Source organism: Vanellus vanellus, assembly GCF_965231255.1.
Source record: "Vanellus vanellus genome assembly, chromosome: 6".
Taxonomy (NCBI): Eukaryota; Metazoa; Chordata; class Aves; order Charadriiformes; family Charadriidae; genus Vanellus; species Vanellus vanellus.
The window spans coordinates 1,101,717-1,129,482 of record NC_138911.1 but is presented as its reverse complement, the minus strand read 5'-3'; the positions used below and the strand labels follow the sequence as shown (position 1 = coordinate 1,129,482).

The following is a 27,766-nucleotide window of genomic DNA, read 5'->3' as shown; positions in this document are numbered from 1 at the left end:
CTGAGCACACATGCAGCTGAGCTGCACTTGCATGTATACCTGGAGGAAACCAAATTCCCTTTACTTCTGCTTTCCTTCACTCTGCTTACCCCAGTGACCCCCCCAACCCTGGCAAACAGTACCTTCATCATGTGTTTCTCAATATGTAGGTCACCTATAAGGAAGGCTGTGCATTTCTTATGTCTTAAAATAACCCTCTGAAATTACTGAGAGATGTGGTGCTGAGGGACATGGTTTAGTGGTAACTTGGCAGTGCTGGGTTAACGGTTGGACTTGATCTTAAAGGCCTCTTCTAACCAAAACGATTCTATAATTCTGTTCTATAAGATAATAAAAAACAAACCAAACCAAACCTAAACCAAGCTCATGTACTTTGCTAGATAAAATAAGTTAAAATAAGTTAGTGTGGCTGGGATTAAAATATTAAATAGGAAGGCAACATGCTATAACACTGTTGGACTCTGTTTTTCAGGTGTGTCAGCCCAGTCCTTCCTTCACTGCTTTACACTGACTAGCTCTGCCTTTAATCTGCAAGTTGCGACTCCTGGGGTAAGTAAAAATGGGCAGTTACTGTGATTTCTCTCTGAAACCAACTGATATCTCAATTGACAAAACAGAATTATGCTAAACTTTTTTGAGAGGTGTTTTATTGGCTTTACAGGTACCTTTTTTTTTTACAAGGATTTATTTTTTAATTCTGTTTTGATATTGAAGTGAATGCATGCTTCTTATCGTATGGTTGTGAACTGCTCTGTCCAGTATCTGTTACGCACAAAGAGTGGAGGGAGAACAATTAGAAGAACTACCTCAGTGGGGAAAAATGGGAAACTTCAGGTTGTTGAGAGCTAAAGTCTCTCAAAATACCACATGGTTCTCCTCCTGCAGGTAAAGTAGTGGGTATCTGTGCAGTGATAGTAACCACAGTTTTTGAACCGTGTTTTCCTTAGGGGAAGTCAATTGATTTTGTAGATGTGAACGAGAGCAACATGCGCTGGATACAGGACTTTCGTATGAAATCGTATGCGAACCCTGCCAAGTTGGAGTCCATTGATGGTAAGGGCTTTACTGTTGGTCAGTGTGTCATCTCCGTTTATCAGGGAAACAGATGCTTCTTAGTGTTAGGTCTTTAGGGAAGAATGACACAGAAAAGGCGTAGAACTTGTGTTTAAGTGGAAGCCCTGGCAGCTACAGTTGCTATCTTTTTTATTTAAGAGGAAGTCCGGGCAACTATGTTGTTATTTTCTTATTTATCTTGGATTGGGAATTATCTCTTAGAATATTTATTGTCTCTTATATATATATGTACACACACTGTATATTGTTACTTTCTTAAAATAAATATTTTGCTAGAGTAGAAGCTAGCAGACGTAGTGGATTTAAGCTTTGCCTGTGTAAGAATGTCTCAGTAAAAACTTATGTTCTTTGTTTAAAAAAGGATCTTTTCTCTACTCCACATAGAGCTGTTAGTTTCTTTAGTTCATTCAATTTATACAGCCTTTGACTGACTTATGTGGTATTGTCTTAATTTTATCAAGTCTGAAATGGGTTTATGATCAGGCTTTTTTGTATGTTACTTGTATTACAATTAGTTTATCCCTTCCTCCTTACTAGGTGCTAGATACCATGCGTTGCTGATTCCAAACTGTCCTGGGGCTATGACTGACCTTGCAAACAGTGGGTACCTGGCTAAGATACTGCAGCACTTCAGCACTGAGAACAGTAGGTGAAAGTCATCAGATATTTTTGTTAAATGAAATAGTACTATCGTACTGTTCGTGTGAGGCTGTTACCTTCCAATGACTTAAAAATATTTACATAGTTGAAGAGCATTCAGAACTGGAAAGAGCTGCTTTAGAGAAATGTATCCTCTTCATGTAAATATATATATATAAAAAATACCAGTAGCTTTCCAATGCTTGTGTCAGAAGAGGGTTCTCTGCCCTAGTGGTACAGAAATTGCTCCCTTCAAGTCAGTGGGATTCACAGTTCAAAGTCAGATGTGGGATGTACCAGGATCATCGTTAAGGTTGTAGATAATCAAGACTCGTGTGTGCTTTTCATTTACCATTTGAGTATGTTTTTTTTTTTTCTTTGACCAGTGCTGTCTCTGGACTCGGAGTTACCAGCTGGTAACTCTTTGCAAGACAGGGACAATTCTTATTGCAGTGTGCAGGAAAAAACTTACAGCCTAAAAGAGTATAAACAGCATAGTATAACTTTATTGCAGGAAGGCAACGTGCTATAACATGAAGAATCTCAGGAATGTTCATCTGTATTTTGGTGCTTGAAGGTGCTCACAGCTTCTTAAAGATGCTTTGATTTTTCTCTAGAGCCAATCTGTGCGGTTGGACATGGAGTTGCAGCATTGTGTTGTGCCACCAATGAGGATAAATCCTGGGTATTTCAGGGATACAGCCTGACAGGGGTAGGTTGAGCTTTCACTTGGCTTGGGCTGTTTGGGAGCTTTTTTCTTCTGTGTGGGAGCCTGTGATTTCAGGTGCTGCTGCTGGTGTTGCTGGTCTTATCCTAAAACTTCCTACAAATATAAATCATCAGTTTGATACCCTTGGTTTATGTGCAAGATATGGAGAGTTGTCATTGCCAAGAGGGCCCAACACTGAATGCATGAAGGGATTGTCTCGCATAGCTGTCATGTGGAGAGTGTTTTCCTTCAGATTGTTCAGTAAACTTTAAACTGAACCAATAAAATACTGGAAATGACTGCTGCAGCTCTTTGGATTCATAGTTGAGGGCTTTTAAGAATTACATTTTTTTTGGTTTCATGAATGCTGGAAGTAAGTTATATTTCTCAAGGTGCTCTTTCATTTTAAAAGGTAGAGGAAATTTTAGGAAAAAAGGCTGTTTGCACAAACTGGCTTGTAATTCAAAAAGTAGCCAGATACTGTTGATGTTCTATTTAATGTACAGTCATATCGCTGACCTCACAGACCACCTACATGGCAGTTGTACCCGTGTGCCAAGATGATGCAGACCTCTATAGTACAACTCCTAGGGTTGAAAATTTACGTGCAAAGTTAAGAAAACAAGTTTATGGGACTAACAAAAGCTATCAATGTCCTGTTGTGCTTCTATTTGGCATTACAATCCATGATAAAATATTTAAAATAAGAGGCATGATGTGGCCCAGATATAGTTGCTATGGAGACCATAAAATTCAAGTTCCTACTATGAATACAAAAACTGAACTAAGTACTCTTAATTTTTCTCTCTTCATTTAAGCTGTTTCCCGTATTTGTTCCAAAGCGGAGTACTGTTATTTGGACTCTGCATGTGCACAACATTTGTGTCCAAATGTTTGTGTCTAACAGCCAAACAGGTCTATGCTTTCATGAATTGCAGAAGTTGCTTGGTGTCATTCTTTCTCTTTATATATTGTGGAATAATTTTTGGTTTGCTCCCTACAGAAAACCCGTAGAAGCTGCTTATGATAATTTGGTGTTTGCTTGTTTGGGTTTTTTTTGCTTCACTTCTGTTTTGCTTCCTGTATATAGTTGGGAGAATCATAGGGGGAACAGAAAAATAAATTGCAGGTGGAAGTATGTGTTGGTTTTGCTTGGCTTTTTTTTTTTATAAAAAGCAAGACAGACTTATTTCCTTTTGGTCTTTTTCAGCCCTCTGTGTATGAACTAGTAAGGCAGCCTAATTTTGCCAGTTTGTCCATTATTGTGGAAGATTTCGTGAAGGATTCTGGAGCTACCTTTAGTGGTATGTCACTTTCTTGTTGTCCAGCACTTCACATTTGGTGCCTGCCTTTCGGAAATGAATGTTTGTGTGCCAATTTCACACAGCTGAACAGGGCTCTGACAGGATATCTCATCTTGCATTTCCATTTCATGGATATAAGCAAATACCCTAGTGGATTAGAAACGATGAGTGTTCTAAGAATAAACACTGTGTGTGGAGAAGTAGGGCAGTACAGTACAGCACACTGATCTCTGTGGTTGTCCATGCATACTCTTTTACCCCATGGTAAATGTGAGGTCGCTTGTCCTGCTGCGAAGGAAGAATGTGTACTGCAGGGAAGCGTGTGTGCAGGAGAGTTGCTGTGGATCTGCAGATGCACAGCCCATCCTTGCAGTGGATTGTCTGTGCGTAGGTAGTGTGCTGCAGCTGCTTCCTTGCTGCGTGGCAGGGAGCGTGTGCTCTGCCAGGAGAGGTTAGGTTCCGGATTTGGGGGTTGTCTTTTATTCAAGCAAATGCTTCATTATGTAAAGCTGGAGGCACTATACTGAGTGGTTTTGGTTGCTCTGATTAGTTGTCTTTTACTATCAAGTATTTTACTTGTAGCTAGGTCTGACTTTCTAGTATTTTCTTGGCTTGTTACTAGCAATTTCATTAATTATTATTAGTCAAAATGTAGAAGTTTGACTTTTGAATTGCAAAATCTGAAGTTCTGTCCTGTGTGGGAAACTAAATCCATTAAAGCGTTAAAATGTCATTTTTTTTTTTTTCCTAGATTATTTCTGGATGAGCAGGGAAAAGTGTCATTTTCCTTTACATGCTGCTTTCTTGCAATACTGAAGAGCAACAGGGAGAATTAAATAATAAGCTATAAATGTTCTCTCTTCAGTTGCAGCTGTCGTTCAGTCTGCTAATTTGTTAGGTAATTATTTAGAATCTGTCCTCAAAGAGAACAATGAGATGCCTATGATATTTAAGGCATCCTTTGTTTAACAGAATAGTGCCACCCATTGAACTGATACAATTTGAAGTGCCTAGATTAGCGACTATGCGCATGGCATGGATAGGAAACAGAACCAGGCTCCTAATGCCGTGCATCTATTCTTCACTAAGAAGAAATGCCACTGTCTTATCCAATTGCTGTATGTTCTTTGCTTAATCCTCTTCCATCCTTGCTGCTGTCGGCCTGCTTGTGTGTTTAAATGGGATCTTTATGCTTTTCGAGTGAGCTGCTGCCGCCACCTTCTGCATAATGGGTTCAGTACTGACAATTTAATAGCTGGTGTCTCAGTGGGACCTGTTACGTCACGTCTGCTTGGTTGCAGTGGTGCTGACAAATGAAGCAAGAAGAGGAAAAGCATGTGGGGTTTGAAGACACTTAGCCTGTATTTAGACAGTCAGTGGCTGGGAGAGGGACAAGAAAATAAGAGTTGTTCATTACTGACAAAATAATGGTTTTATCTGGAATGAGGTAACTTAAAAATACTAGGTGGAGCACTGAACTGGTAGATATGAACGTGTTGGGGTATTATAATTGGCCAGAAAATAGGTGCCTTCCTGCACGCTCTTTGTAGTGTGGTGATTACAACCTTGATATCTTACACAAGAAGGGTTTATATTATATTGCAGGGTAATTACGACTTTAAAATATACACTTTGACGCTTTTGTAATGAAAATCTCTTGATACATGCACTTTACCTATCTGGTGTTAATTGAATCAAGGGACCAGTCCTGCTGTCCTTTCGGAGAAGGACTTCCAGTGAAATTGTTTCATGACTGGGGGCTCAAGATTGTCCATGAGGGTTATAGATCAACGTAGCAGTCACCCAGCAATTCCGTCTGATCAAAATAGTTACCTTCTGTGTTAGTCCTATCAGAGAGGTGATACTGAAACTGAATCAGTGTCCACTAACACAATGCTTGTTGCTTTTTCTCCTGTGTTTAGCCAGTAGTCCGGATGCTGTGCATGTCGTGCTGGACAGGCACCTGGTGACAGGACAGAACGAGAATTCCACTCTTCCTGCGGTCCAGAATCTTCTTATTCTTTGCAATGTCAGGTGAGGCAATGTGGGAGATAAGAACTAGGAACAGACAGTGGTGAGCATCTCTTAGTTTCAGGCATATTGTTCCCCAAAAGAACTTTGTTTCCCTTGGTTAACAGCTGAAATTCATGTTGTCTTTGATCTAGCTATTCAGCTGGTTATGTCTTTTGGAAAAAAGCATTTGTGATTATTTAAAAAAATAAGTGAGGTAAAATGGGTTGGGAAATGCATGGCTATCTAGGATTGGTAAAGTGCAGAATAGGCTTAACTGAACATTTCTGTTAAAAGAAACGTCTTGTGTGTTGTTCTTTGTGCTTTGGCAAGTTAGCATTTAGTCAGCTATGTTTTAGGATTCTGGGAAAGAATGGATTTAATTTCTTTGGTAATGGCTTGGCTGTTTGACTGTCTTTCGTCTTGTCACATAGAAGAACACATCTAAATAACCTCAAAAATCTTCTTTTGTTCAGGTGAATGTGTGTTAGAAGTCCTTTCCTGGCTGTGGACTAACAGGTCGTGTCATGTTTGGATGTGTTTCATTCAGCAGGAAATGAAGGAGCGGGTCTCTTTGCAAATAGGATGGATGAAGAGCCAGCAGGCTAAGGATTTTCTTGTCTGTTAACTGGATAAAACACCCCTCTAAATTTCTGTTCTGGACTATCAAGTGACTGTGAAGTGGCAATGTCAGGTTTTGCATCTATAGAGTGGATGAAGGTTGTGAATAAGAAAACTTTGAAGTGCATCATGCTTCAGAAGCAACCTTGCATTTTTGTTGCTACATCTTTTTTCACTGCTTCTCTCTAGACCCTTAATTTACAGATGGTGGGAACTGTGTCTTTTTAAAAAAAAAATAAAGTCGGTGCTATGAATACAAATTGCTGAAGCTGAAGACCCTGATCTAGGCTGACGTTGTACTGATCGTTAGTAACTGCCCCAAAGAGGACTTGGAACTCTGTGAACTGTCTGGTGTTTGTGTTTCAAATATCAAAATCTACACCTAGAGCTTCATTGACATGCAATTTCAGATGTGTTCACACCTTTCTTTTGATAGGTCACAAAGTTACTGTCTGAACTCTGAATGTGTCTAGGACACTTGGATATACTTGGAATAGGATGGAAAATGCTTAGCTAAACTCTGAATACAGCAGACTCGGTTGTTAGAAGGCAGCTCGCTGCGGTGATACTGTTAGCATAATGCGCCCTTGTTTTCTTCTTTCTCTGTTCACATTATTTATTATGGACTTCTATTTAAAAAGTTTGCTCAGCTGTTTTTAAATGGTCTTCTAACTGGTTATCTGTTCTCCTTTGTGGTATTTATGTTGTGATTTTTGTTCTTTGAAATGTTTGAAATATTTCTCTCTGGCGAGTACATTGTGGGTGTTTCTTGCTGGAATTTTATGGACAAAGGAAGAAAAAATGTAGGCAGCTAATGTGGATCACATCTTCTGAGGAACCGACTGTAAGATGAAGTCTGGCCTTCTCTTTCCTTTTGAGCAGCAGATGTGGCTTGAAGTTGAGCATGGGAAGGAATGAGATTTAGAATATCTTCCGCTGTTGCAGGCGCAAACATACTAAATCTGTGGGAAAGCAGACAGATTAGCATTTTTCCTTCACTCTTGGAACTGAGGGCAACATTTCTGCAGTGCTCTGAGGGAAAGGACCTTTGTGGTTGTATAGTTTTCCTTAACAGGATAATATGATATATTGGTTATAACCAGTCACCAAGCAGGATAATTTGTCTTTTCTGTAGAAACTTAATTTTTTAGTTCTGTCTCAATAATTCAGTGTGATTTAAAAAGATAATCTGCTATGGGATTTGTTGGGTCTTCTACTGTTATATTCTGGAGCACAGCTTACAGATTTTTGGCTTTAATAGAAACTAAAATTAGAATTTAAAATTAAAATTTGGCTTTGATAGTAGTTAAGCTATCAGATAGTTTTGGTAGCTTAAATCCTTGTTCCTGACGAGTCGTCTTAGGGATTTGTTGACCTCTGTCACCATCAGGGCATACTTTCCATCTGGATTTCTAGCGGGCTGTCTACTGAAATGATTTGGAAAGTTTTTGTATTTGTACTGTAGTAGTATTTGGAATTAGGGTCATTTCGTATTGAACACTGTGCACCTACAGCAGTGAGACACTCTCTGCCGCCAAAAGCTTTATTTAAATAATAGAGAAGGTGGAGCTTCGTGCCGTAGATGCCACTGACTGCCTGAACAGGGAACTCAGTGGGGCTGGAGTCAGGTATTTGGGCTCCTGGCAGAGGTGGGTGCAATTTATGTAGCTTCTGAGGTGAGGGAGCTTTGCCACATCTCACTGCAGCTGCAAAGTGAAGTCTAGTTTCTGACGTGGGAGTTAACAAGGGGCTGACGAGTCTGTACGAGGGGCTACAAGTCTGTATTACCTTTGAGACTGTGCTTTCATGTGACTTTGTCAAAATCACAAGATCTTTCACTGCTTGCCTGTAAAAATAGAATATTGCTGTCTACCCCGTGTCCTGTTTTAGTTCCTTAATTGTGAAGTTCTGTCCAGGCTCATGGGTAAGCTGACGGTTGAGCAAACAGTATTCAGACTACTACAGGCTTTGATCAATTCTCTGTTATACTATTTTCCTTATTTTGTGGCAGCCAGGAGCTGTTGGAACAGCTCGGTTTGTGCCTATATCAGGAAGTATGCTGAGGTACAAAGTACACCGCCTTTAGATTTTCGTAATGCTTCCTTGTTCTTCCTGTACGGGAGCAGATAAAGAGGAGTTACAGTGTGTATCTTCATTTTTTTTTTCACATCACATGTCCACTTCTATCTCCTCAGTAATCTAAACTGTCCCCAGTGTTGAAGCTGCTCTTGCAAAATGGAGGGAGAATTGTGTGATCCAGCAGAAAGTGGCTGGAGAGGTGATGTGTGCAAGTGTGTGTGCCTGCAGGTTTCTGATGGCGTTGATGAGAAGGATACTGGTGGCGTTGATGCGGCCCGACTTCTAGCAAAGAGGCAAAATGACTTTGGTAAAACAACCCTGTCTCTCCTGCGGATAGTGGGCTTGCATCATGTCATCTTTAGAAATGATGCTGACAAATTGTGAGCAATTAGCGATGATAGCTCTTCTAATTTCTCATACAGTATGACCAATTTTAGCCAGGCATTGGAAAAAAAATACTCTAAAACTGTGGGAAAAGAAGGTCAAACTAAAGTAGAAAACATGTGAAGCTCTTTAATGTCATACCAGATACATTCAGGAAATTTTTACTCTGTTTATTTTGAGGGGGTGTGATGCCAGTGGATTAAAATGTGAAGGCAGTATCTGTAATTTTTGGTCGTTATTGTTTGACTTCTTTTCTTTACCATATGCATACAGAATTAATTGCAGTCTTAGTCAAGAATGATATATAGTTTATGACCTTTCTTAAGTTTTCATTTAGTTCTTCATTTTAGAAAAGCTTTCAATGCAGCAATAAACCTTTTGACTCCACAAACATTTTCAACAACACATCAGGCTATTTCTGTTACTCCTATTTACTTTGAAACTAAAAGCAGCAGGGTTGAAGTACAGGCTTCAAAGGCAACAGCATGTCTATAGGTTGGGGTATTGTAGTATACTTCCCTGCTTTAATTCCATGTTAATTTTGTTCTACAAATGTATCACTGGATATTTTTTGGTTATATCTTTTGCTTGAAAGGTACTTATATCAACTAAAAACATGAAGTGACATTACAGAAAGAGTAATGATTTTTGGATGTCTTGCATTTTAAACTTCCTGTGTGAAGAACTTAAATACCTCGGTTTGTATCTTCTGCACTTTGTGTGCTGTGCTTCCTTCCTGCTCAAACTGAGAAGCAGGGCAGTGGAGGATCACATCCCAGGCATCTGAGCAGCAATGTTTATCCTGAGTTTGTTTTCCAGCACTTGACTTAAAATGTCATGTCTTAAAATGCCAGGTATTCTCCTTTCCCTGGTTGTGAGACTACAGCATGCTCAAATTGCTCAGTGGCCCAATTTTAAAGACTTTTCTTATGCAATTATGCATAACAAGACTGTGACAAATAGCAGAACTGTTTTTTTTGGGGGGGGCATTAGCATAGATGAGAAATGCTGCTGCTTCTTGCCTTGTGCTTGTTGACCTTTACCAGTGTCTTAGCTTGTGGAATAATTAGCGTTTTCTCTGCTTCATCACCATGCGTGCTAATCTTTAGCTTGAAGTTAATTTGAATGTAAAGATGTATGTTAATGATCTATCTAGTGATGTGGGTTAGAAACTGACTTGAACTGGTGAGAAATCAGCTAGAGGCAATGTCGGGAGTCCTCAAAACATGCCACCTCTTGACATACTCATTTAGCATGTGTTCTGCAGTGTGATAGTTTTCCCGTCTACCTGACTGGAGCGTAACAATTTGCACACTGTGGAGAGGGTGAGCTTTTGGCAATGCTTGCAAATATTTGGTGTTTCACTGTCTTTGTGATCAGTTGTTTATAGAGGATTCTGGCATCTAAACCACATGACGGGCCCTTTTGTCCCAAAGCCAGAAACTGCTTCTCAAACAAATTGAAAGCTTCAAATCCTGGAGATTTTCAACCCACACAAATCCTGATGGTTTCAGTGTTGTGCTCTGGAGTGCTTGGTGCTTTGGTCCTAGGGATATTATCAGCCAAGCCTATTTCCTTAGAAATCAGTCTGTTCCTAGTAACATCCAGCTGCTGATTTTCTTTATCTTTTTTTTTTTTATATATAATTGATGGAACAACACACACAAAGTGTTACATCTTGTCTGTGCTTAATGCATGGGAGCATGATTCTGTATTTTCCTCTGATGTTCCTACGGGCAGATGTTGAAGTATCTGCTAGAAGCATCAGAGTGCCTCCGCAATATGCGGAGCAGAAACACTTGTGGGATGAATCCAAAGGGATAAGGGGCTTTATCAGATGATTTATCCATGGGATAATCTTTACAGCAGTTGGCTCACAGTTGTGAAGAAACATTCCTGTATTGTACCCCCCTAAAGGATTTCTTCACCGACAAGAAAACAACACGTATCACTGCATCCCAGCACCACACAAAACATTTGCAAAATGATGCAGCAGTTGGAGTGAGCCCCAAGACCTGCTCGTGGGTGTGATCTCAGTTTTGATACTTCGTACACTTTAATTCAGTTTGTTTTGGATGTAACAATAATGAAAGGTCATATTTCTAGTTTAACCTAGTGTTTACAGGACAAGAGAGATTAGTGAGTGACACGAGAGGTGATGAGGAACGGCCAAATCCCCAGGAGTTTGGGCTCTGATCACGAGTCCTCTGTGCTGCCATACCTCTCCCACAGCTTGATACTGTAGCTGCAGTCAGTGGAGGTAGCTTAGATCCTCTGAATGCAGAGGTGTCAGAGACAACTTGGTCAGACTCAGTTTTTCTGGTGAGAGAAAATATTGTCTCTTCAGAACACTTAACAAAGCATTTGTTTGTTTTAAGGGATTGCTTACAGGATGCTTGAACTCAGTCCTTGTCACCGTCTGCAGCTAATGGTTGTTAGTCCTACTAGCATTCCATTAATGTATTAAAATGTTTAAATAAGATTCTTTTCCTGGAGCTTCCACAGTATAATATTTTTTTAAAATAAAAAAAGAATCTCCTGCTTTATTCATCTTAGGTGCTGTGTAACCTTGAGTTTGCGCCCATCAGTTAGTTGCTGCTCTGAATCTTGGAAAGGAAAAGGTGCCGTGGGATGTTGCAGCCTCCCCACAAGGTGGTGGTACTGCTCTAGATAGACCTTTGCCTTCCTCCTCAGCCACGAGCAAACTTCATCCCCAAACACCAAGTGCAAAGGTGTTCCTTTCCTCCTGCCAGTTCCCGAGGAAGTTTGCTTCTGAGTACCTGTGCTGGGCAGGTGGACTGCAGCTGAAAGAGGACTACAGTCACACAAAATGCATGTTAACACAGGGTTATATACACTAAGCTCTGCTGTAAGCAACAAGCTATTCCCGTGCCTTCCCAGTAATCTGTGACCATAGGGCCTGCGCTTTCATGTTCCTTCTTTTCTTAGGAGGATGAGGGCAGCGTAGTTAGAAACCTTGTCATGAAAGCCTTCATCTTTGTCACCTCCTAAATTGTCATGTGCTAATGCTTTCCTTAGAAGTTATCCCTCCTCAGCATCACCTGTTACTAAACACTCTTTCTCCCCAAAGCTTTCCACTTTGCAGTTTTTCTTTGTGTAAAGCCAAGGGCCAACCCTGAATTGTAGCAGATTCTTTTAAGTTGTTCTTTTTGAATCTTAAACAACTGAGTGAAATTTAAATAGGTGTGCTGCCACTGAAGGCGAGTTTGAGCCTGTGGGGTTGCTCTGGTCTCTTGATCTCCCAGATCAAATGCCAGCAGTATAAACTGGAGTCACATATCCCTGGGAATAGGAGACAGGACTTGTACTGCTCAGGTGCTGCAGAGGTGAATGTGAATTCCTAGTTTAGGCATAACATCCCTAGCTGTTTGTGCAATTTAACACCAGTCTTGAGTATTAGACTGCGTCTGACTGCTGTCAGATAGACTGCGTCTATCTGCTGACTGCAAGATAAGAGTTCGCTCTGCTTTCTTGAAATGGTACGTTTCCTTAGACAAAATGGTGCCTGGAGGGTGCTGTGATTGTGTGGGTTTCACAGGACAAATGGGAGACCCCTTTGCATATACTCCCTTTGGATGATGCAAATACATCTGCGCTCAGACTGTAACCTAGATCCCAGCGGTAAAGCAAAAACCTAAGTCAAAAAACCAAAGGTCAGATGGCAAGCTTCCTTCAATTACACTGAAATCAAAGTTGAGCAGCAGAGCCTGCAGCGGCCTTTGACAGTCCTTGCACAGGCAGCATAGTGGCCATTAAACAGAGAGAAGCCTGGCAGGGCCTCCTGCAGTCACTGTTTTCCCAGGAGGTGTTCACAGATGCTGTGCAGATATCCTCTGTGAGGCCATGTGTGTGCAACCCTGAGGGACTTGGGACCTGCAAGTCCCTTATCCTGCAGAAAGGCAAGAAAAGAGTGTGGGATGCTGCAGGTTATGGTGTGCTCACATCGGAGTTGGACTCCTGCATGGACCACAAAAGCAAAGCAGTGCTGCCACTGAGTTGGAATCGTGAATTGTTTGCCCTTTCTTTGTTTTCTGGATGGTGGAGAGGTTTTACTTATTTTTCCAGCAGAAAATAAATTTTCTTTTCAAATACAAATGCTGTATCATACAATTTCTGTATAAAGTTCCAAGACTTCCAGCCTCAAGCCATGAAGCCTAGCAGCCCTGTAGAGAGCAGCTAGAAAAGATGCAGCCTGACCCTGCCTTCTTTCCAGCCGTGACTGCTGTCACCTCAGCCCTGCCTGCATGAGCCATCAAGTCCTCAGGGTGGGAAACACCATCAAACTTAAACCTGATCATTGCTACTAATGATGTGTTTGAAAGAGGAAAAGAGACAGAAGGAGATGAAGCAGCAGTTGGCGGTCAGATGAAGGGCTGAGAGCATGGCTAATGCACATGTAATAGCAGTTAGGGGCTTTTTAGGCCCATGGATATTTGGGAAGACTCCTATTGCCTGTTGAAGATGTTTGGTGCTGATCCTGCGTTTTATGATTGCTGTTTCGTGGTATTATTGCAGCTTAGGGTGGTGAATTGCGTGTGATCAGTCCCTTTCCAAGCTTAGTCCAAGCATGCTGCTGGAGCTGGTTCGGTCACCTTGGCAGATACCACTAAATGAAAACTCTTTTTATGGCAGCATGCTGATCCTGTCTCTGTTGTCTGGGGCTGGGTTGAGAAATGCAGGTCTTCTGATCCTCAAAAAGCAATCCTCCACTGGAAAGCAAAGCACAAAGGGTGTTTTCTTTGGGCTGTTTCTTTTACTCTGTGGAGATCTTCCTCGACAGCTGCTGGCCATGGTTGGAGGCAGGATGCTATGCTACATGGATCTACGCTCTGACTGGTTTGGCTGTTCTGAAGAAGGAACAAGAGAGATGCATATCACTGAGGCTGTATTGAAGCCTGAGCTGTTTTTCATACTTATTAATGACAATAATAAGGAGGTTTCTGTTTCAGCTATTTTAGTAAGTAACTTTCCCAGGATCCTGTAGATGACCTAGCAGAGGCTGATTTTTCCCTGCCCCCCCCGGGCTATGGCACCATTTTCTTATATAAAAGCAGACTTTTATATACTTTTTTGGCTTCTATGCAATTGTGTGATGTAACAACTGAATGTCCTTGGGGATACATTTACCTGTTAAAGTGAATAGCAGAGGAACAGAGCTCAGAGCCTTGCTCCGCTTTGCTCTTGAAGCATTGCATGGATGGATCTGCATCCAAGGCTCGGCCATCAGCGTCACTCTTTGCCTTGGGAAGTCCTCAGCTTTTAGTTCCACGGGGTATGTCCCTCCTGAGCCGATCCCATCGTATGTCAGAGCACAGCCTTTCTGAACCAGGAGGAAGACAGAGCTGAAGCACTGGCTTGGCCTCTAGACATCAGCTGGGAAATCGCGAGAGTCTGAGCACCCTGCCTCTAAGAGGGTTAGCTTTCACAGTAACAGATAAAAGGATTTTACTTGCCATGGAAGGTATGCAACATGGAAAACAAACAATAATGCAGTATGGATACAGCAAATCCATGAGCTATGTGAAATTAAATTTATGCAAAACATACAAATACAGAATGAAAAGAGAAACAAAAGTAAAAAGAATACGAATGTTCTTTCAGACAATCATTAGTGTTGATCTAAGGTTTTGTCCTCCTAGATAATTTCTCCTATCTGGTGTGCCTCAGTTTCAAGATGGGTTTGGGTGTCCTCGGGGTAAGCCTCTACATGTATGTTGGCTCAAGGAGAGAGAGGAATGGTTATGCTGCCAAATCTCTGTTTTATTATTTTCCAGTATAAAGTAGTTAAATACATATAAAATAATTGGGCAGAATCATATCATAAGGTAAAAGTTATATTTCATGGCTCCTCAGAGCTCAGCAATTTCTTCACACCTTTTGCCCTTGGACTGGCTGCTTGTCCCTCCAAAACTGCCTGATCCTTTTACTTCCACATAAGCTACAGTCAAGCTAAGTTGATCTGAGCTGCCAGTGAATTAATAATTGCTCGTATAGACTTAAACTACTAATCATATCTAATCCTTTTCTAACAGTTATCATATGCTATTTCCTATATTATCTCATACCAAATACTATTTATAGGTCTATTCAGGCTGCATGGTAGATCTGAAACTGAGCCATGTGCTTTGATTTTAATTCCCAATGCCTCAGGCCATGCTGTGGGCTGGAGCAGTGGTTTGTGGGGCTCAGCCTCGTTGCAGAGCCCCATTTGGTGTCTGGATGAGAGCAGGAAACCCGACCCTGGCCAGGTTCTGGCAAGGGAGATCCCTAAGGTACTGCTAAGATGTTAATGTCTGCAGTTGGGCGTCTCTTCAGTGGAAGGACTGTATTTTTTCTATACATCTGTGGGTCAGGAGCCCTTACAATGAGGCTCTTTGCTTTTACCTATTTACCTTAAGGAACGAATAATAAAATGTGCCATAGGGAGACCAGAACTGACCTTGGGATTATCTGTCTTTTACTGTTTTTAATTAATTTGCTACAAATTGCACCTTTGTGCTGAACACATTTTCCACGACTTTGTACTGAATATGACAAACGTTTTTTAGGCAAGAAGCAGCAAAATCTCTGAAATTAGATATTTTGTATCTTCTCTTTGAAATACACCTAATATTTATTTTTAAAGTCTGCATGAAAAACCTAGGAGACAAAATGTTGCACTTGACCCCAAATAGAAGGTATTTCAGCTTTTTTACTTCCATTTATCCTGCTTCTTGTAAGTCCCAAATTTGTTTCATGATTCGCATGTTTTGTGTGTGGCTTTTTTTTTTTTTTTTCTTCAATTCTGTGAGCAAACCAGAATTCATTTACTTGCCAGCTGTATTCTTTGCTCCCAAGCTAAACTGTCTGCCCAGTCTGTTAAACAAAGTTTGCTTTCTCCTGGGGGGTTGCTTTCTTAATTATATTTCTGCCAGTTATTTCCCTGCCTGAGAATTGCAATGAAAATAAGAGTTCAAAATGTCTATTTAGATCACTTGATCACTTGCTGAGCTTTGAATAGTCTGCTGTTGTTGGATGCTCTAATATTTTCCTGAACGTTTTTCTCTTGCAGGAATACTCCAGGACTCTGATGTGTGCCAAGATCTCTGCAGGCCGGCACTACTTGCACAGAAAGTTACGGGATCCTGCTGCACAGGCAAGACCCACGCGTACAGGGAGATACAGCACTGTTTCCTCTTGGAATTTGGGAATGGAGGATAGAGAGAACATCCTCTTCCAGCCTGGTATGCCAGCAGATTCGTGGGGTGTATTTGCGCTCTCCCTGCAGTTGCAGGAGGTGTCCATAAGCTCAGATGTGGGCTTGCCCGAGGGTGGCCTCCCACCATCGCTGTGTAATCAGCAGGGTTGCTTAGCTGGTGCCCCGCTCAGCCCAACCCAGCAAAATTCCTGCTTCGTTTGAAGTGTGGGGTCTCTCTCCCTGACCCCCCTCAGAGGGTGAACTACAACCTTAGGTGTACGTGCAGTTTGTGGCACTCAGCAGCCTTAATCTAGGCTCTGGTGCTTAGACTACAAACACCGGGAGGAAGTGCACTGCAGAAGTTTGCCCCATGAGGAGGGGGTTGATGGCAGCCCTCTGTGCTGGCTCTTCTCCTGGCATGGGGCTGGGGGACCCCAGGTGAAGCCCGTCTCCTGGGGGGAACCTGGTAATTGGGCTCAGGCAAAGAGCGGGTGGTAAAGGGAGACTTTCTGTCCCAAGGGGTTGGAAGAGTTTCATCTTTGTGGCTGGGAAGTAGTACTGGCTCTGGGTATGTTTAATAAAGGGCAAGGGCATTTTTAAAACAAGTTTTAAAGTGTGTGTATTGGTTCTTTGGGATTTGTACACACAAATTTTATTTGCCCCTACTTGCTGAGTCTTAAGCTTGTCCTTGTGGCTGTGATAGCTAAAACCTTTTCTGGGAGACAACAGACATTTCATGCTCCTGATTTCTTAATCTGAAGGAGGTATGGGGATCTGGGAAGTCACTGGGAGGAGATTGTAAGATGGGTTCAGACAGGATCCTGGGAGACATCTATCCGCTGAAGAGAGATGAAGTTAAGGAAGAGTTGTGGGGTAAAGGTGCTTTGTGTGACTGGATGAACAGATGTATAGGCTGAAGGTTTAGGTTGGTTTTTGCTCCATTTCAGAATGGATGTAGACTTTGTCCATCAGTCACTTCACAACATCTAGCCTGTACTGAAGAGAAAAAGCCCCTGTGCCAAAGTCGGAAACTGCAGCTGCTACTGGAGCAGGTAAGGTATGCGTTTCATCTAGAATGCAGCTGGTCTGAGGGCAGATCAGCCGGGGTCAGTGCCAACTCGGGTAGCTCAGCTTCATACAGCTTCTCTGTGGTATAATCATGCCTGAACCCTTCCACCTGTAAGAACGCAGTAGCAGCCTAAAATACCTCCTAATTCCTTTGCTGAGAAGTCAGGCATTAGGACGTGCTTGCCTGGGTGTACGACAAGTTGTGGCAGGATGAGAATCATCCAGCTATCCAGGTGAAGTTCCAGCCTGTAGAGAGGCTTATCACACATCAGCGAACATGAGGAAGAAAGATCAATTTTTCAGGGAAGCCAGCAAAAACTGCACAGGCCTCTCTATACAGCAGTTCTGTATTCACCACTTCTATAGCCACAGATCTTCCCCTTGAGAATATGGGAAATACTTCAGCTCTTCATCACTGATGTTGCGTTCAATGTTCACAGTTTGTTGGATTAAGTAGGCTTGTTGCTGTGGGGAAATATTGTTGTCTGGCTCAGGATCCCCATCCTACCCTGTCATCTGTTCTGATTATTGCAATAGCAGCTTTTAGAAAACATGTTGAAATGCCTGCTCGTGAGTTGCATTACCTTTCCGAAGTCATCTCTGGTTGCTCTGGCTTGCCATGGGTCTCATTGGTCTGTCATCTCTGCAGCCGTCAGTCTCACAGTGGTGCTGTGCAGCTTGATTAAAGCTATCCCAGGGAAGCGTAACTCTGGACTGAAAGCCTTATTCTCTTACCTGAGGTGGTCATGACTTTATACTTTTATAACTGTTAACAGCTGGAGCCAGACCTGCCTGTTTTGGAAATTGTGGTCTGCTAAGAAACTAGACCTCTCCTCATCTCGTATTCCAGAGCAGAAAACAGATGTTGAGAAGGCTGGATCCAAAGCAGAGAGCCTACAGACTTGTACTTAGCACCTCTGCTGTACTTGGAAGTTGTTTCCTTTACAGCAGGATACAAATACTCTGTTAACAGTTTGTAGTTACTGTAGTGATCTAAATGGCAGCGCGTGCTGACTTGCAGCGGTAGGTCAGATGGCTGCGTGGCACAGCGTAGGGAGGTGGGGACAGGGTAAAGCTTTTAATGCTAGCTTGACCTTTGAAAGAAAGGGGGAAAAAAAGTCACCTCCCTCTGGACAGCTTGCTTTCTACCATGGCCTGCTTCTCACCGCTGCCTACGGCTGAAGAGCAGAGGGGTCTGGATCAGTCCCTCAAGTCCCTTACTGCTGGTAGACTGGCACTGTTCCCAGCGCTGTGTGGGGCAGGTCTGGGAGCGCAGCACTGCGCAGGCGTGTTTGACAGGGTTTCTGTCCTCAGACCTGCATCTGCTTTGTGAGCATGCAGCTGACTGTCACTGTGGCTGAAACAACAGTTCCCAGGTTGTTATGGCAGCGTCATGACAATGGTGCTGCTGTGTCACACGCATGTTAGTGATCAGTTGTTCCCTTGCCTTGTTTTTCTTGTATTATTCAAGCTGGATAGAGCACGTGTGTATGAGTATTGCAGCCTTAGTGCTGCCTTTTTTTTCTTTTAATTAAGAGGTTAAGTTCAGGGAGCTCTCTCAGGAAGCAGTTAATTGTGTCTACATATAAACAGGAACCTCTTGTCTACTCTTAATGGAACTGGACCTATATAAACTAATAAGAGATATTTAATTAGTCTTAATGAAATACAGGATGAAATGTCATCAGATGTATCCCAACTTAACAGAAAAGCCCTGTAATTGGTAAATGCTGCATTAGGGTTAGGTCATTCCGGAAGAAGACCGACACACAGCTCTTCCTCTTTTGCAAAAGCATCTTAAAAACAATGAGGAAAGGAGGGGGTGACAGAACTTTAAGGGGAAAAAAAAAAAAACCCAACCACAAAAAACCCCCACACAACCCTCTTCATTTGTGAGGTAGGGTTGGCAGCAATTCCATGACTGTTGCATAAAGCAAAGCAGTAACTCCTCCAAAGACAATATACAAAGCTCTTAACAGCTGATCTTGAGTTGTATCCACATGTTCACTCTGTCAGCTCAGATTAACCAATTGTCGAGTTATTTATTAACTGCTTGAGAGACCTAGTTAATTTTGAAAGTGTAGCCTTCAATATCAGGGCTATTTGTGGCTTATGCCTGTGTTGTAATCACAGTGGCATTTTTAGCTTCAATCAATTCCATGTTCTTGCTGTTACCTTGCTTTGGGCTCTTAGGCAAGTGGTAAACAAAACTGGTATTTGACAAAATTCCTAAAAATTGCTTATGATACAGCTTTTTTCCCCCCCTGTTAAAGCCTTGAAATACTAATTATGACGACATTCACCAGGTTTGCCAACCAGTAAGTGACTACTGCTGCCACCTTGGCTGCAGAAAGGGGACAGGAAGAGACTGGAGTGTAGTTGGTTTAGTATAAAAGTGTCTCAGATAAGAATACTTGTGGGCTTTGTACCAAGGAGGGCTTTTGAAGCCTGTATCTTCTCTTTAATCGCAGTAAGACAGCATGAAAGACAAAACCGCTTTCTTAATGTGTTAGGAATGTAGGCTTAATTAGGAATTTAATTTAAAAAAATTTAAAATTAAAATACTATATCAGATGTCCCCCGCAGCAGGGAAATGAACACGTTACAAAGAAAATCTGTGTTAATTTGCATGTATTGACAAAAGTGCCACAAAAATTTGAAATTCTATTTGTCCCTTTGCAAATTGATAAAAAAGCATCATACAGAAATCTATCCATACATAGCATAAGACTTTTACAGGTAAGACATTTATACATCCGTTTAACCTCAGGTGATCCACTCATTCAGCCTTGACCACTCAGGAGAATTTTCATTTTTCTACTTTCCATTTTCAGCACTGAACATTCGCTCCTAGAAAGAGACAGGTAAACACAGCAGCTGAGTGAGTGTTTGGGAACTGTGCTTTAGCAATCCAGGTTTAAGTCACTATTAAGCAGTTGTCAGTCAACGAGTAGTAGTGCCTTGATCAGGTATACCTGGTGTGTATTTTTCCCCCCAAATTCTATTAATCCCATTGGAAAGGCTCTTTTTATAAATTGACAGAAGACTTTCATGAGGCCTGGCTGTACTCAGCATATCATTTCTTGGTACCTCCTCATGCCAAGTACAAGTATGATTTATTTCCAGCTCGCTATCTGAAGATTATTTACATGTCTTGTACCACTGCTGACAGCTAACGAGTTCAGAATTAGACTTAAGGAACTCTTCACTTTGACAGTGGTGTTATCTTGATCAGCTGCCAGTCTAAACACTGCCTTGGGCCTCAAACAGCAGGTGTGGCTCTATACATCTGGCATGAATTCTTTCTTGAGATGCACTGAAGTTTACCAAATTCACTTAATTTAGGTGGCCGGTTTGCTAGCTGCCTGTCCTAGATAACATGCACTGCCTGTGTAAAAACCTGATGGGACTTGCTTATAGGTTCCTAATCCTTAGCCATGCCACAAGGAACTGTGCATTAGCTGCAGGACTTGGAGGAACATGGGAGGTGGCAGGAGGCAGCATGATATAACATCTACCTTCAACATCCTCTCCAGTTTAATTGCATCTGCCGCAAATTTTCTGATCCCATCAGATAGTTTCTCCACAGCCATTTGGTCTTCGTTATGGTGCCAGCGGAATGCCTTCTCATCCAGGTGGATCTTCTCAAGCTGACATGCCTGAGCTGTGCAAGGGGAATTGAAAAAGAAAAAAACCATATTACCAGATGATTATCAAATACCACAGGCTTCTTAAAACAGTCTCCAGATTCTGGCCATCTCCAGCTGTTGAAATATTTCAACCACTTTCAACACAACTTGCTACAGGAGCACGCTTTGGGATGCAAGACTGAAAATGCTCCTGATCTAGTTTTAGATAATCGGTTTCTCGGAAAAGACAACGTTTCTGTGTATGCCATTGTCTTGTATCTGCTTCTGAATGGTACAGTACTGTCAGGCCTATTATCAAGAATTATGCAACAGTCCTACCGCAGTGAGACATTCTAAGCAAATATGCTGAACAATTAGGTCTTTGATTATTTGGCAGTACCTAACAAAAGCTCAATTGACAACATGCCTACAAGCCAGCTAGCACCCTGTAAGCAGCAACCCGTGACTACAGCTGTGCACAAATCTCACTTTCCGAGTTGTAAAGTAGCATTTTAATAAGGCTGCAGAAAAGCAAGAGTAGTGCAATGGGAACATACATTCAAAATCACTGTGGCACAGTATCAGTAGATCAAATAACTTAGTCTTGCATATGATTGATTTCTAGTTTCTGGAGGGAAAACACCTTTTGGCACGTCTAGAGCTTAACTGCATCACTGATACAATATTAACATAAGATTAAACTAGGTTTGGCATCTTTGCTAATACTCCGTAAAATTTCATCCCAAGCATACGAAGTTCCTCCTTCTGCTCTCCCTGTCCTCTCAGGAGAGGAGGGCGCTGGATTTAGGTGCACTCAAAACCCATCGTGTACTTGTGACCCAAGACGCTAAAGAAGTCACAGTGTGGGTCACCAACTGTAGCAATACTGTTGTAATGGGCTGCAGTATTTCCTTTAGAGAGGGTCAAGACTTATGCTTAGAGCAGAGTGGACGCAAGCACCACAGAGCTGAGTGGAACCACACACTCTTTAACATTCGAGAACGGGAGGCTGAGCAAGCCCCTGTTTCATAGAAGTGAACTTACCCTCTTTTATACTGAGTGTGGGAGTTAACTTGACGTACTCTTTGCTGAGCTCTGCCAACAGCTTGGGTGAAATGGTGAGATAGTCACAGCCTGTAAGCGCTTTTATTTCTCCCGTATTTCGAAACGAAGCGCCCATCACAATAGTTTTGTAGCCAAACTTTTTGTAATAGTTATAGATCTTAGTGACACTCTTCACTCCTAAAAAGGAGAGATCAGCAGCTTTCAGAATAATTCATTTGAAGTACAAATGGTTATTTAGAACATGCTCAAAATAACTTTTTTTTGTAAGAGGATTTATATGAGTAAACAGCAGTTTGAATAAGTAGCTACTGTATTTTTAACAATATGTTAAAAGGAAAGCTTACCTGGATCCTCTGAAGGCTCATAGGTTTTCTTATCTCCATTTGCAACGTACCAATCCAGGATACGTCCTACGAATGGGGAAATCAGAGTAACTCCAGCTTCAGCACAGGCAACTGCCTGAGCAAAGGAGAACAGCAAGGTCATGTTGCAGTGAATCCCATACTCTGCTTCCAGAACCCTGCAGACATAGGCTGGCTTAAAACAGCAGTTTGCTCACCTACTGAATTTATAGTCTAGGAACAAGCTAGTAACTTAAAACTAGTGAATTTCTTGAGTTAAGTTAGGAATGTGGTACAGTTTATAAGCTTGAGTTTTAAGCTGACAGCAAATGTTTTGCGCTGCCAGACTCTGCTTTATTGAATGCTGTTCCCTGAACCAAATGCAGACAGTCTAGCATGATACTTCTCTTTGTGGTCTGGCCTTTGTATGAACAAACTCTTCCTATTTCAACAGAAAGCTGTAGCAGAGCAGCTTGCTTGCCAGCTATAGCCCTAGTAACAGATTTCCTGGTGCAGTGCTTTCAAAACAATTCTTTATTACAAGTGCAGAATGAGTTTGTCAGGTGCCTGTGAACATGCAGAAGCATGCTCTGAATCAGCATACCAGGTACAAAAATACTTACTTGCCAGCCTGGATTCCTTCCCATGTTGAAGAGAGCTTTATGAGAATACGATCTTTACCAATTCCTGCTTCCTTATAAAGGTCAATGAGGCGCCTGGCCCTCTGAATCATTCCTTCCTTATCAAAGGACAACCTTTGAAACAAGAGCAGGACTGCTTAAAACCTTTGGGTTTGTTTTTTTTTTGGCTTGGTTTTTTTTTTTGTTTGTTTTTTTTTGTTTTTTTTTAATGCTCCCCCCCAACCCCCATTGAAAAACATTGTCCGTTTTATCTGCATTTATATGCCGATAGTGTTTTTTGTTCTCAGACATACTTCCTGGATCGCGAGCCCATCAAGTAGGTGTGTGACAGCACTGCTACCCTCTGATTCAGAGGATGCAGAACTCCAGGCAGCTTTCCTTGAAAAAGTTACAGACTAAAGGTTTCCTCAAGTTTTTCGTAATGAATGCAGAAGCTGAGTGTTAGAAGCTAATTGGCAAGGAGTAGGTTAATAGACAAATCCTATGCAAGTCTTGAAATGAACTGTTAGAACAGATTTCTTGGTAAATTGAGAAGATACTATCACACAGAAGAGAACGAGCAAAACTCCAAGTATAATGGAAACATGAGGTTTCTCTTGCTTAAGGAACAACAGGAAGATTACAAAAATCTAAGCTCAGCATTACTTGTTTTCACAAAGTTTTGTCACCAAGTTATAATCAAGCAAACTAAGTACAATCCATGCTCTAATTAAACTTATTAACAATATAAACTCTTGCTAGCCTTCTAACAGTGAGCTGTCTAGTCAAGAACATCTTTCCCCGACTCACATCATGTCTCTTTTTGTATGTACAAATATCCAGGGCAACCCTGAAGGAAAAGAGCCAACCTTGCATCTACTTCTGTGGACACACGGCCAGGTATCCTCTTCAATATTTCAGCTCCAAATAATACAAAAAGTTTGTCACAAGCATTTTTAATCTGCTCCTCTTCTGACCTGAAAACCACAAAGAGCAAAGTAATTTCTACGGGGGGAAAAAAAAGGCGCATTCACACCTTGCCATGGATTTGAAGATCAAGTTTCACAGTCCATTTAACATTAAACTCCAGAGTTCACAGGACCACTTCTGCTCTGCTCCATGTTTATCTTCTACCCTTTGCATTCCACCAGCAGTATTAGCATTTGGATACTATTTCCTAAAATGCGGTCAACTCCAGAGTGTTTTCCTGAGCAGCCGTAGAAGGCCATGTGAGAACTGGTAAATGGAGATGCGCTTCTTCCAAGCGCATCCAAAACCAGCATAAGAAGTTTTTCTTTAAGGGTTGAGGCTTTTTGGGGCAGGAGATACACCCACGAATACATGAGGGGAAAACCCCAATACATTCCTAATAGTACTAAATGCTGTTTGTATGAATAAGGCATCTTAAATATAGATCTACCGAGATAAAAAAAACACAACCCAAAACTATTTACTTACCCGCCAAGTTTTTTCCCATAGGCAACAGCATCATCCACGAGTTCCTGGTAAGCTGGCATCTGAGCAGCAGCTAGTATCAGAGATGGGTTTGTGGTGGCATCGAGGGGCTTATACTCCTCAATTGCTAGGGAAAGAAAAATAGCCTATTTAAAACGATCAGCGGGCCTGAGCAATTAAAAGGGTTTTGCTCAAATATGTGAAAGTGTAAACAGTTACAGCTGTAGGATAGGAGCGTCGGTGACAGAGCAGACTACTGCACAATGATGTTTAAACACCGGAAAGCCGGCTTGTGCCAGGAGTACCAGAACAAGGATAACAGAGCTTCAGTAATAAATACGGCAAAGTTTACTCACTGCTACCATAGACATTGCCCAAAAGAAATACACTTGTAGATGTGACAGATGAAGAGAAGTGGTACTAATTTTCAGCTTCTCCCATCTGTCCCTACCGCAGCCACCAGCATAGCTGAGTCCCAGGAGTCACAGCGGGGGAAGTAAAGACAAGGGCACCTTTCTTCCCTTCTCGCAGGGAGACCTTTGGGTTTTTGTTTCCCAACAGCTGTTGGAACCAGAACAAGAGAGGAACTCATGTGTTAGGCTCCAGCAACTTTTCTTACTGCATTTTAAAACTTCTTCAAACAGTTGCAGACCATTTCTTAGTATCTGTTCTTGTAATTTCCTTGTACTACCAGGCTTGCTTCCTTCCTTGTAGGAGCTATTTGATACTTTGGCTTACCTTAAGCCCCGGACTACACCTATTTCAGGTGATACCGGTTGTTTACCAGTGTAGGTTGTGGCCAAACGCAGCGGAGCTGCCTGGCATGCGGAGCCTGACTCAGCAAACGGGGGAGAGCCTCTGCAGGCCCTTCGGCAACGTCTGCTTACAGAACACAGCTAAATGTCAAAAGTGACAAAATATTTATTACCACCTCATTTTCCTCGGTGTTTTTTGCACAGGGATGAAAGCCCAAGTTAAAGAGTACAACTTTATATTTTCAGTCATAGAAGAAAATAAGCATTGTTTTGTGACAGCTCCCTGCTGGGCAGTCACCACGATCCTGGATCAAGGCCACTCCATACAGACAGGTCCTTCAAAACACACTTTAATTCACATGGACACTGCTTAAGACAAAGCAGTATACAAAACTCCATTCTGCAGCAGGCGCACAATTTTAGAGAAGTGTATTTCGAAAGAGCTTATTACTCCTCTCCAGCCTCGCAGCATTTGAAGACTCTCACAGGTCTTTGGCAACACATGTAAATTAATCTCATTAAGCTGGTCACCCACTGTTTCTCACCCACGCTTCCTTTAGGTCTGTCAGAAAGCAAGCAGCAGCCTGTGCTTTAGCTGTTCAGTGGGGGTCCGTGACTGCTGTGCCACCTTTCCTCGCGGTGAGCACAAAGCCGGGCAAGAGTGAGCGCATCCCGCTCCGGCGAAAAACAGAACTAGTGCAGCTACTGGAGAAGCCACCACCGCTTACTGCAGGAACTCGCGCCAGGAGCCGTTCAAACCTGCGCCCTTTCCTGCGCAGCACCGTATGACACGGCGCTCTCTACCAAAACTGGGAACTGGCATTAGTGGCAACAGCACCTTAACCAGTATCGGTGTTTAACCTGAACAGGGAGGCGGATGGTGACTGTAGCCCCATTTGGGCTGTAAGAGGTGACAGAGGCAGCCAGAGATCAACTGCAAAACTGTTCCAAGGAGCTTGTTAAAACTTTCCAGTGGGCAGTCTCAGCTTCCTTACTGCCCCTGGTACACAAACTCCCCCATGGCACTCACAAGGACTCTTTTTTTTTTTTTTTTTCCATTATGCTTTTTTGAAACCAGGGTAGACAGCGTAATGTTTTAAATTAATGTAATTTCAGCACACACTGGGCTTTAGCCAGGCTTGTTGCTACTTGAAGGTACATAAATCACCTCGAGGGAGAGGATTCTCCCCCTCTACTCTGCTCTGGTGGGACCCTCCTTGCAGTGCTGCCTCCAGCTTGGGGGCCACCAACTTAAGAAGGACATGGACCTGTTGGAGCGGGGCCAGAGGAGGCCCCGGAGATGCTCTGAGGGCTGGAGCCCCTCTGCTGGGAGGACAGGCTGGGAGAGTTGGGGGTGTTCAGCCTGGAGAAGAGAAGGCTCTGGGGAGACCTCAGAGCCCCTTCCAGTCCCTAAAGGGGCTCCAGGAGAGCTGGGGAGGGACTCCTGATCAGGGAGGGGAGTGATGGGACGAGGGGCAATGGTTTTAAACTGGAAGAGGGGAGATTTAGATGAGATATTAGGAAGAAATTCTTTGCTGTGAGGGCAGTGAGCCCCTGGCGCAGGGTGCCCCGAGAAGCTGTGGCTGCCCCATCCCTGGAGGTGTTCAAGGCCAGGTTGGACGGGGCTGGGAGCAACCTGGGCTGGTGGGAGGTGTCCCTGCCCAGGGCAGGGGGATGGAACGAGATGGTCTTTAAGGTCCCTTCCAACTCTTAACCATTCTGTGATTCTATGAAATCCAACAAGGCTAATAACCTCGTCACTTTGTTTCCAACTCTCTTGATCCAATGCTGCATCACTGCTCCCTGCCCTCCCTGGTGTGGTGGTTGTCACGTCAGACTCTTAGAGGCCAGGAGCAGTTTCTCCCCAACGTTCCGTATAGCCCGACACTGGGAATCGGGGAATCCAGCGCACAAATGGCCACGCGTTACCTCAAGCCAGTGCAAGGACGTAAATCCCGGCGGTGTCACGGGGCACGGTGTGAGCTGCCGCCACCTCCCTGCATTCTTAACCTTAAATTTACCCATAGAAGCCATCTGATGGCTGCCGTTCGGGATGGTCTCCCCATCACCTATGGGGTCGGGTGAGCAGGAGAGGGATCGCCATGGGCCTGGGCCATGGCGGAACAGGACCAAGAAGCGTTCGTTGCTCTGTGCAGCCGCAGATGGAGCATTCCCATCTGATGGACCCGGAGCGCCCGGGGAAGGGACAGCCTGGGGACAAGGGGCACCCGGACGCCACCTCCCCACCTCGGGAAGGGGCGCGCTGGTCCCTTCTAGGGGAGATGCGGAGAACAAACCCACTTTTGCGTTATTTTCTTCACTTCCGCCGTTTGGAATTTAAAAAAAAAAAAAACAAACAAAAAACAACAACAAAAAAAACCCCAAAACAACAACAAACCCAACCAAACGGGGACACCGGGTGGCTCGACGCCTCCCGCTGGCACCGGGACCGCCGATCCCGAGGGAGCCACCGGCACCTGGCAGCGGCCCGGACCCGCCCCCCCCCCGGACCCCCCGCGTTAGGTAACGGCGCCTTTCCCCACGCCGGTCTTGCGCAACACGCCGCCACCGGCCCCGCCGCCTCCCGCCGCCAGGGTGGTTCGGTCTCCCCCCCGGGCGCTCGCCCCGCTGGCCCGGCGCGCCCACTCTCGGCGCGGGGGGCGGAGGGGGGGGTAACGCGGTATTCCCACCCCCCTGCCGCCTCTCACCGTTAAAGTCCCCGGTGTCGGCCACCACGGTGGTGTGGTGCTTGAGCTGGTCCAGCACCGACTCCATTTTCTGCCGCTTCACGGGGGACACGGACATAATTCGTTGG

The 27,766-nt window shown here is 43.2% G+C and overlaps 2 protein-coding genes across 6 annotated transcripts in view; one reads left to right on the top strand and one right to left on the bottom strand.

Annotated features, from left to right (window-relative positions):
• The window catches only part of GATD1 (glutamine amidotransferase class 1 domain containing 1), a gene marked incomplete at both ends in the record, with an annotated part of 25,047 nt that extends 1,298 nt beyond the window's left edge, over positions 1 to 23,749 (top strand). Inside the window, 8 exons of one of the 5 annotated variants that reach the window (XR_014269303.1) lie at positions 473 to 549; positions 948 to 1,053; positions 1,612 to 1,719; positions 2,331 to 2,425; positions 3,633 to 3,726; positions 15,893 to 16,064; positions 16,966 to 17,070; positions 23,585 to 23,749. Coding sequence is in view for 4 of the 5 variants with exons in the window: in XM_082485098.1 (XP_082341224.1) it covers positions 473 to 549; positions 948 to 1,053; positions 1,612 to 1,719; positions 2,331 to 2,425; positions 3,633 to 3,726; positions 5,649 to 5,760; positions 15,893 to 15,911 (611 nt within the window). Of the gene's footprint in view, positions 1 to 472; positions 550 to 947; positions 1,054 to 1,611; positions 1,720 to 2,330; positions 2,426 to 3,632; positions 3,727 to 5,648; positions 5,765 to 6,212; positions 8,431 to 15,892; positions 16,065 to 16,965; positions 17,071 to 23,584 lie in introns of those variants that run through there. The other 4 variants (XM_082485098.1, XM_082485099.1, XM_082485100.1 and 1 more) reach the window with 4 other exon arrangements.
• Positions 19,701 to 27,766, bottom strand: TALDO1 (transaldolase 1). Its single transcript, XM_082485096.1, has 8 exons — positions 27,660 to 27,766; positions 24,200 to 24,323; positions 23,611 to 23,718; positions 22,745 to 22,876; positions 22,125 to 22,300; positions 21,760 to 21,957; positions 20,605 to 20,750; positions 19,701 to 19,936 (listed from the first exon to the last, which is right to left on the bottom strand). Exons 1-8 carry the CDS (start codon positions 27,754 to 27,756, stop codon positions 19,904 to 19,906), a joined length of 1,014 nt encoding a protein of 337 aa, XP_082341222.1. The 5' UTR covers positions 27,757 to 27,766; the 3' UTR covers positions 19,701 to 19,903.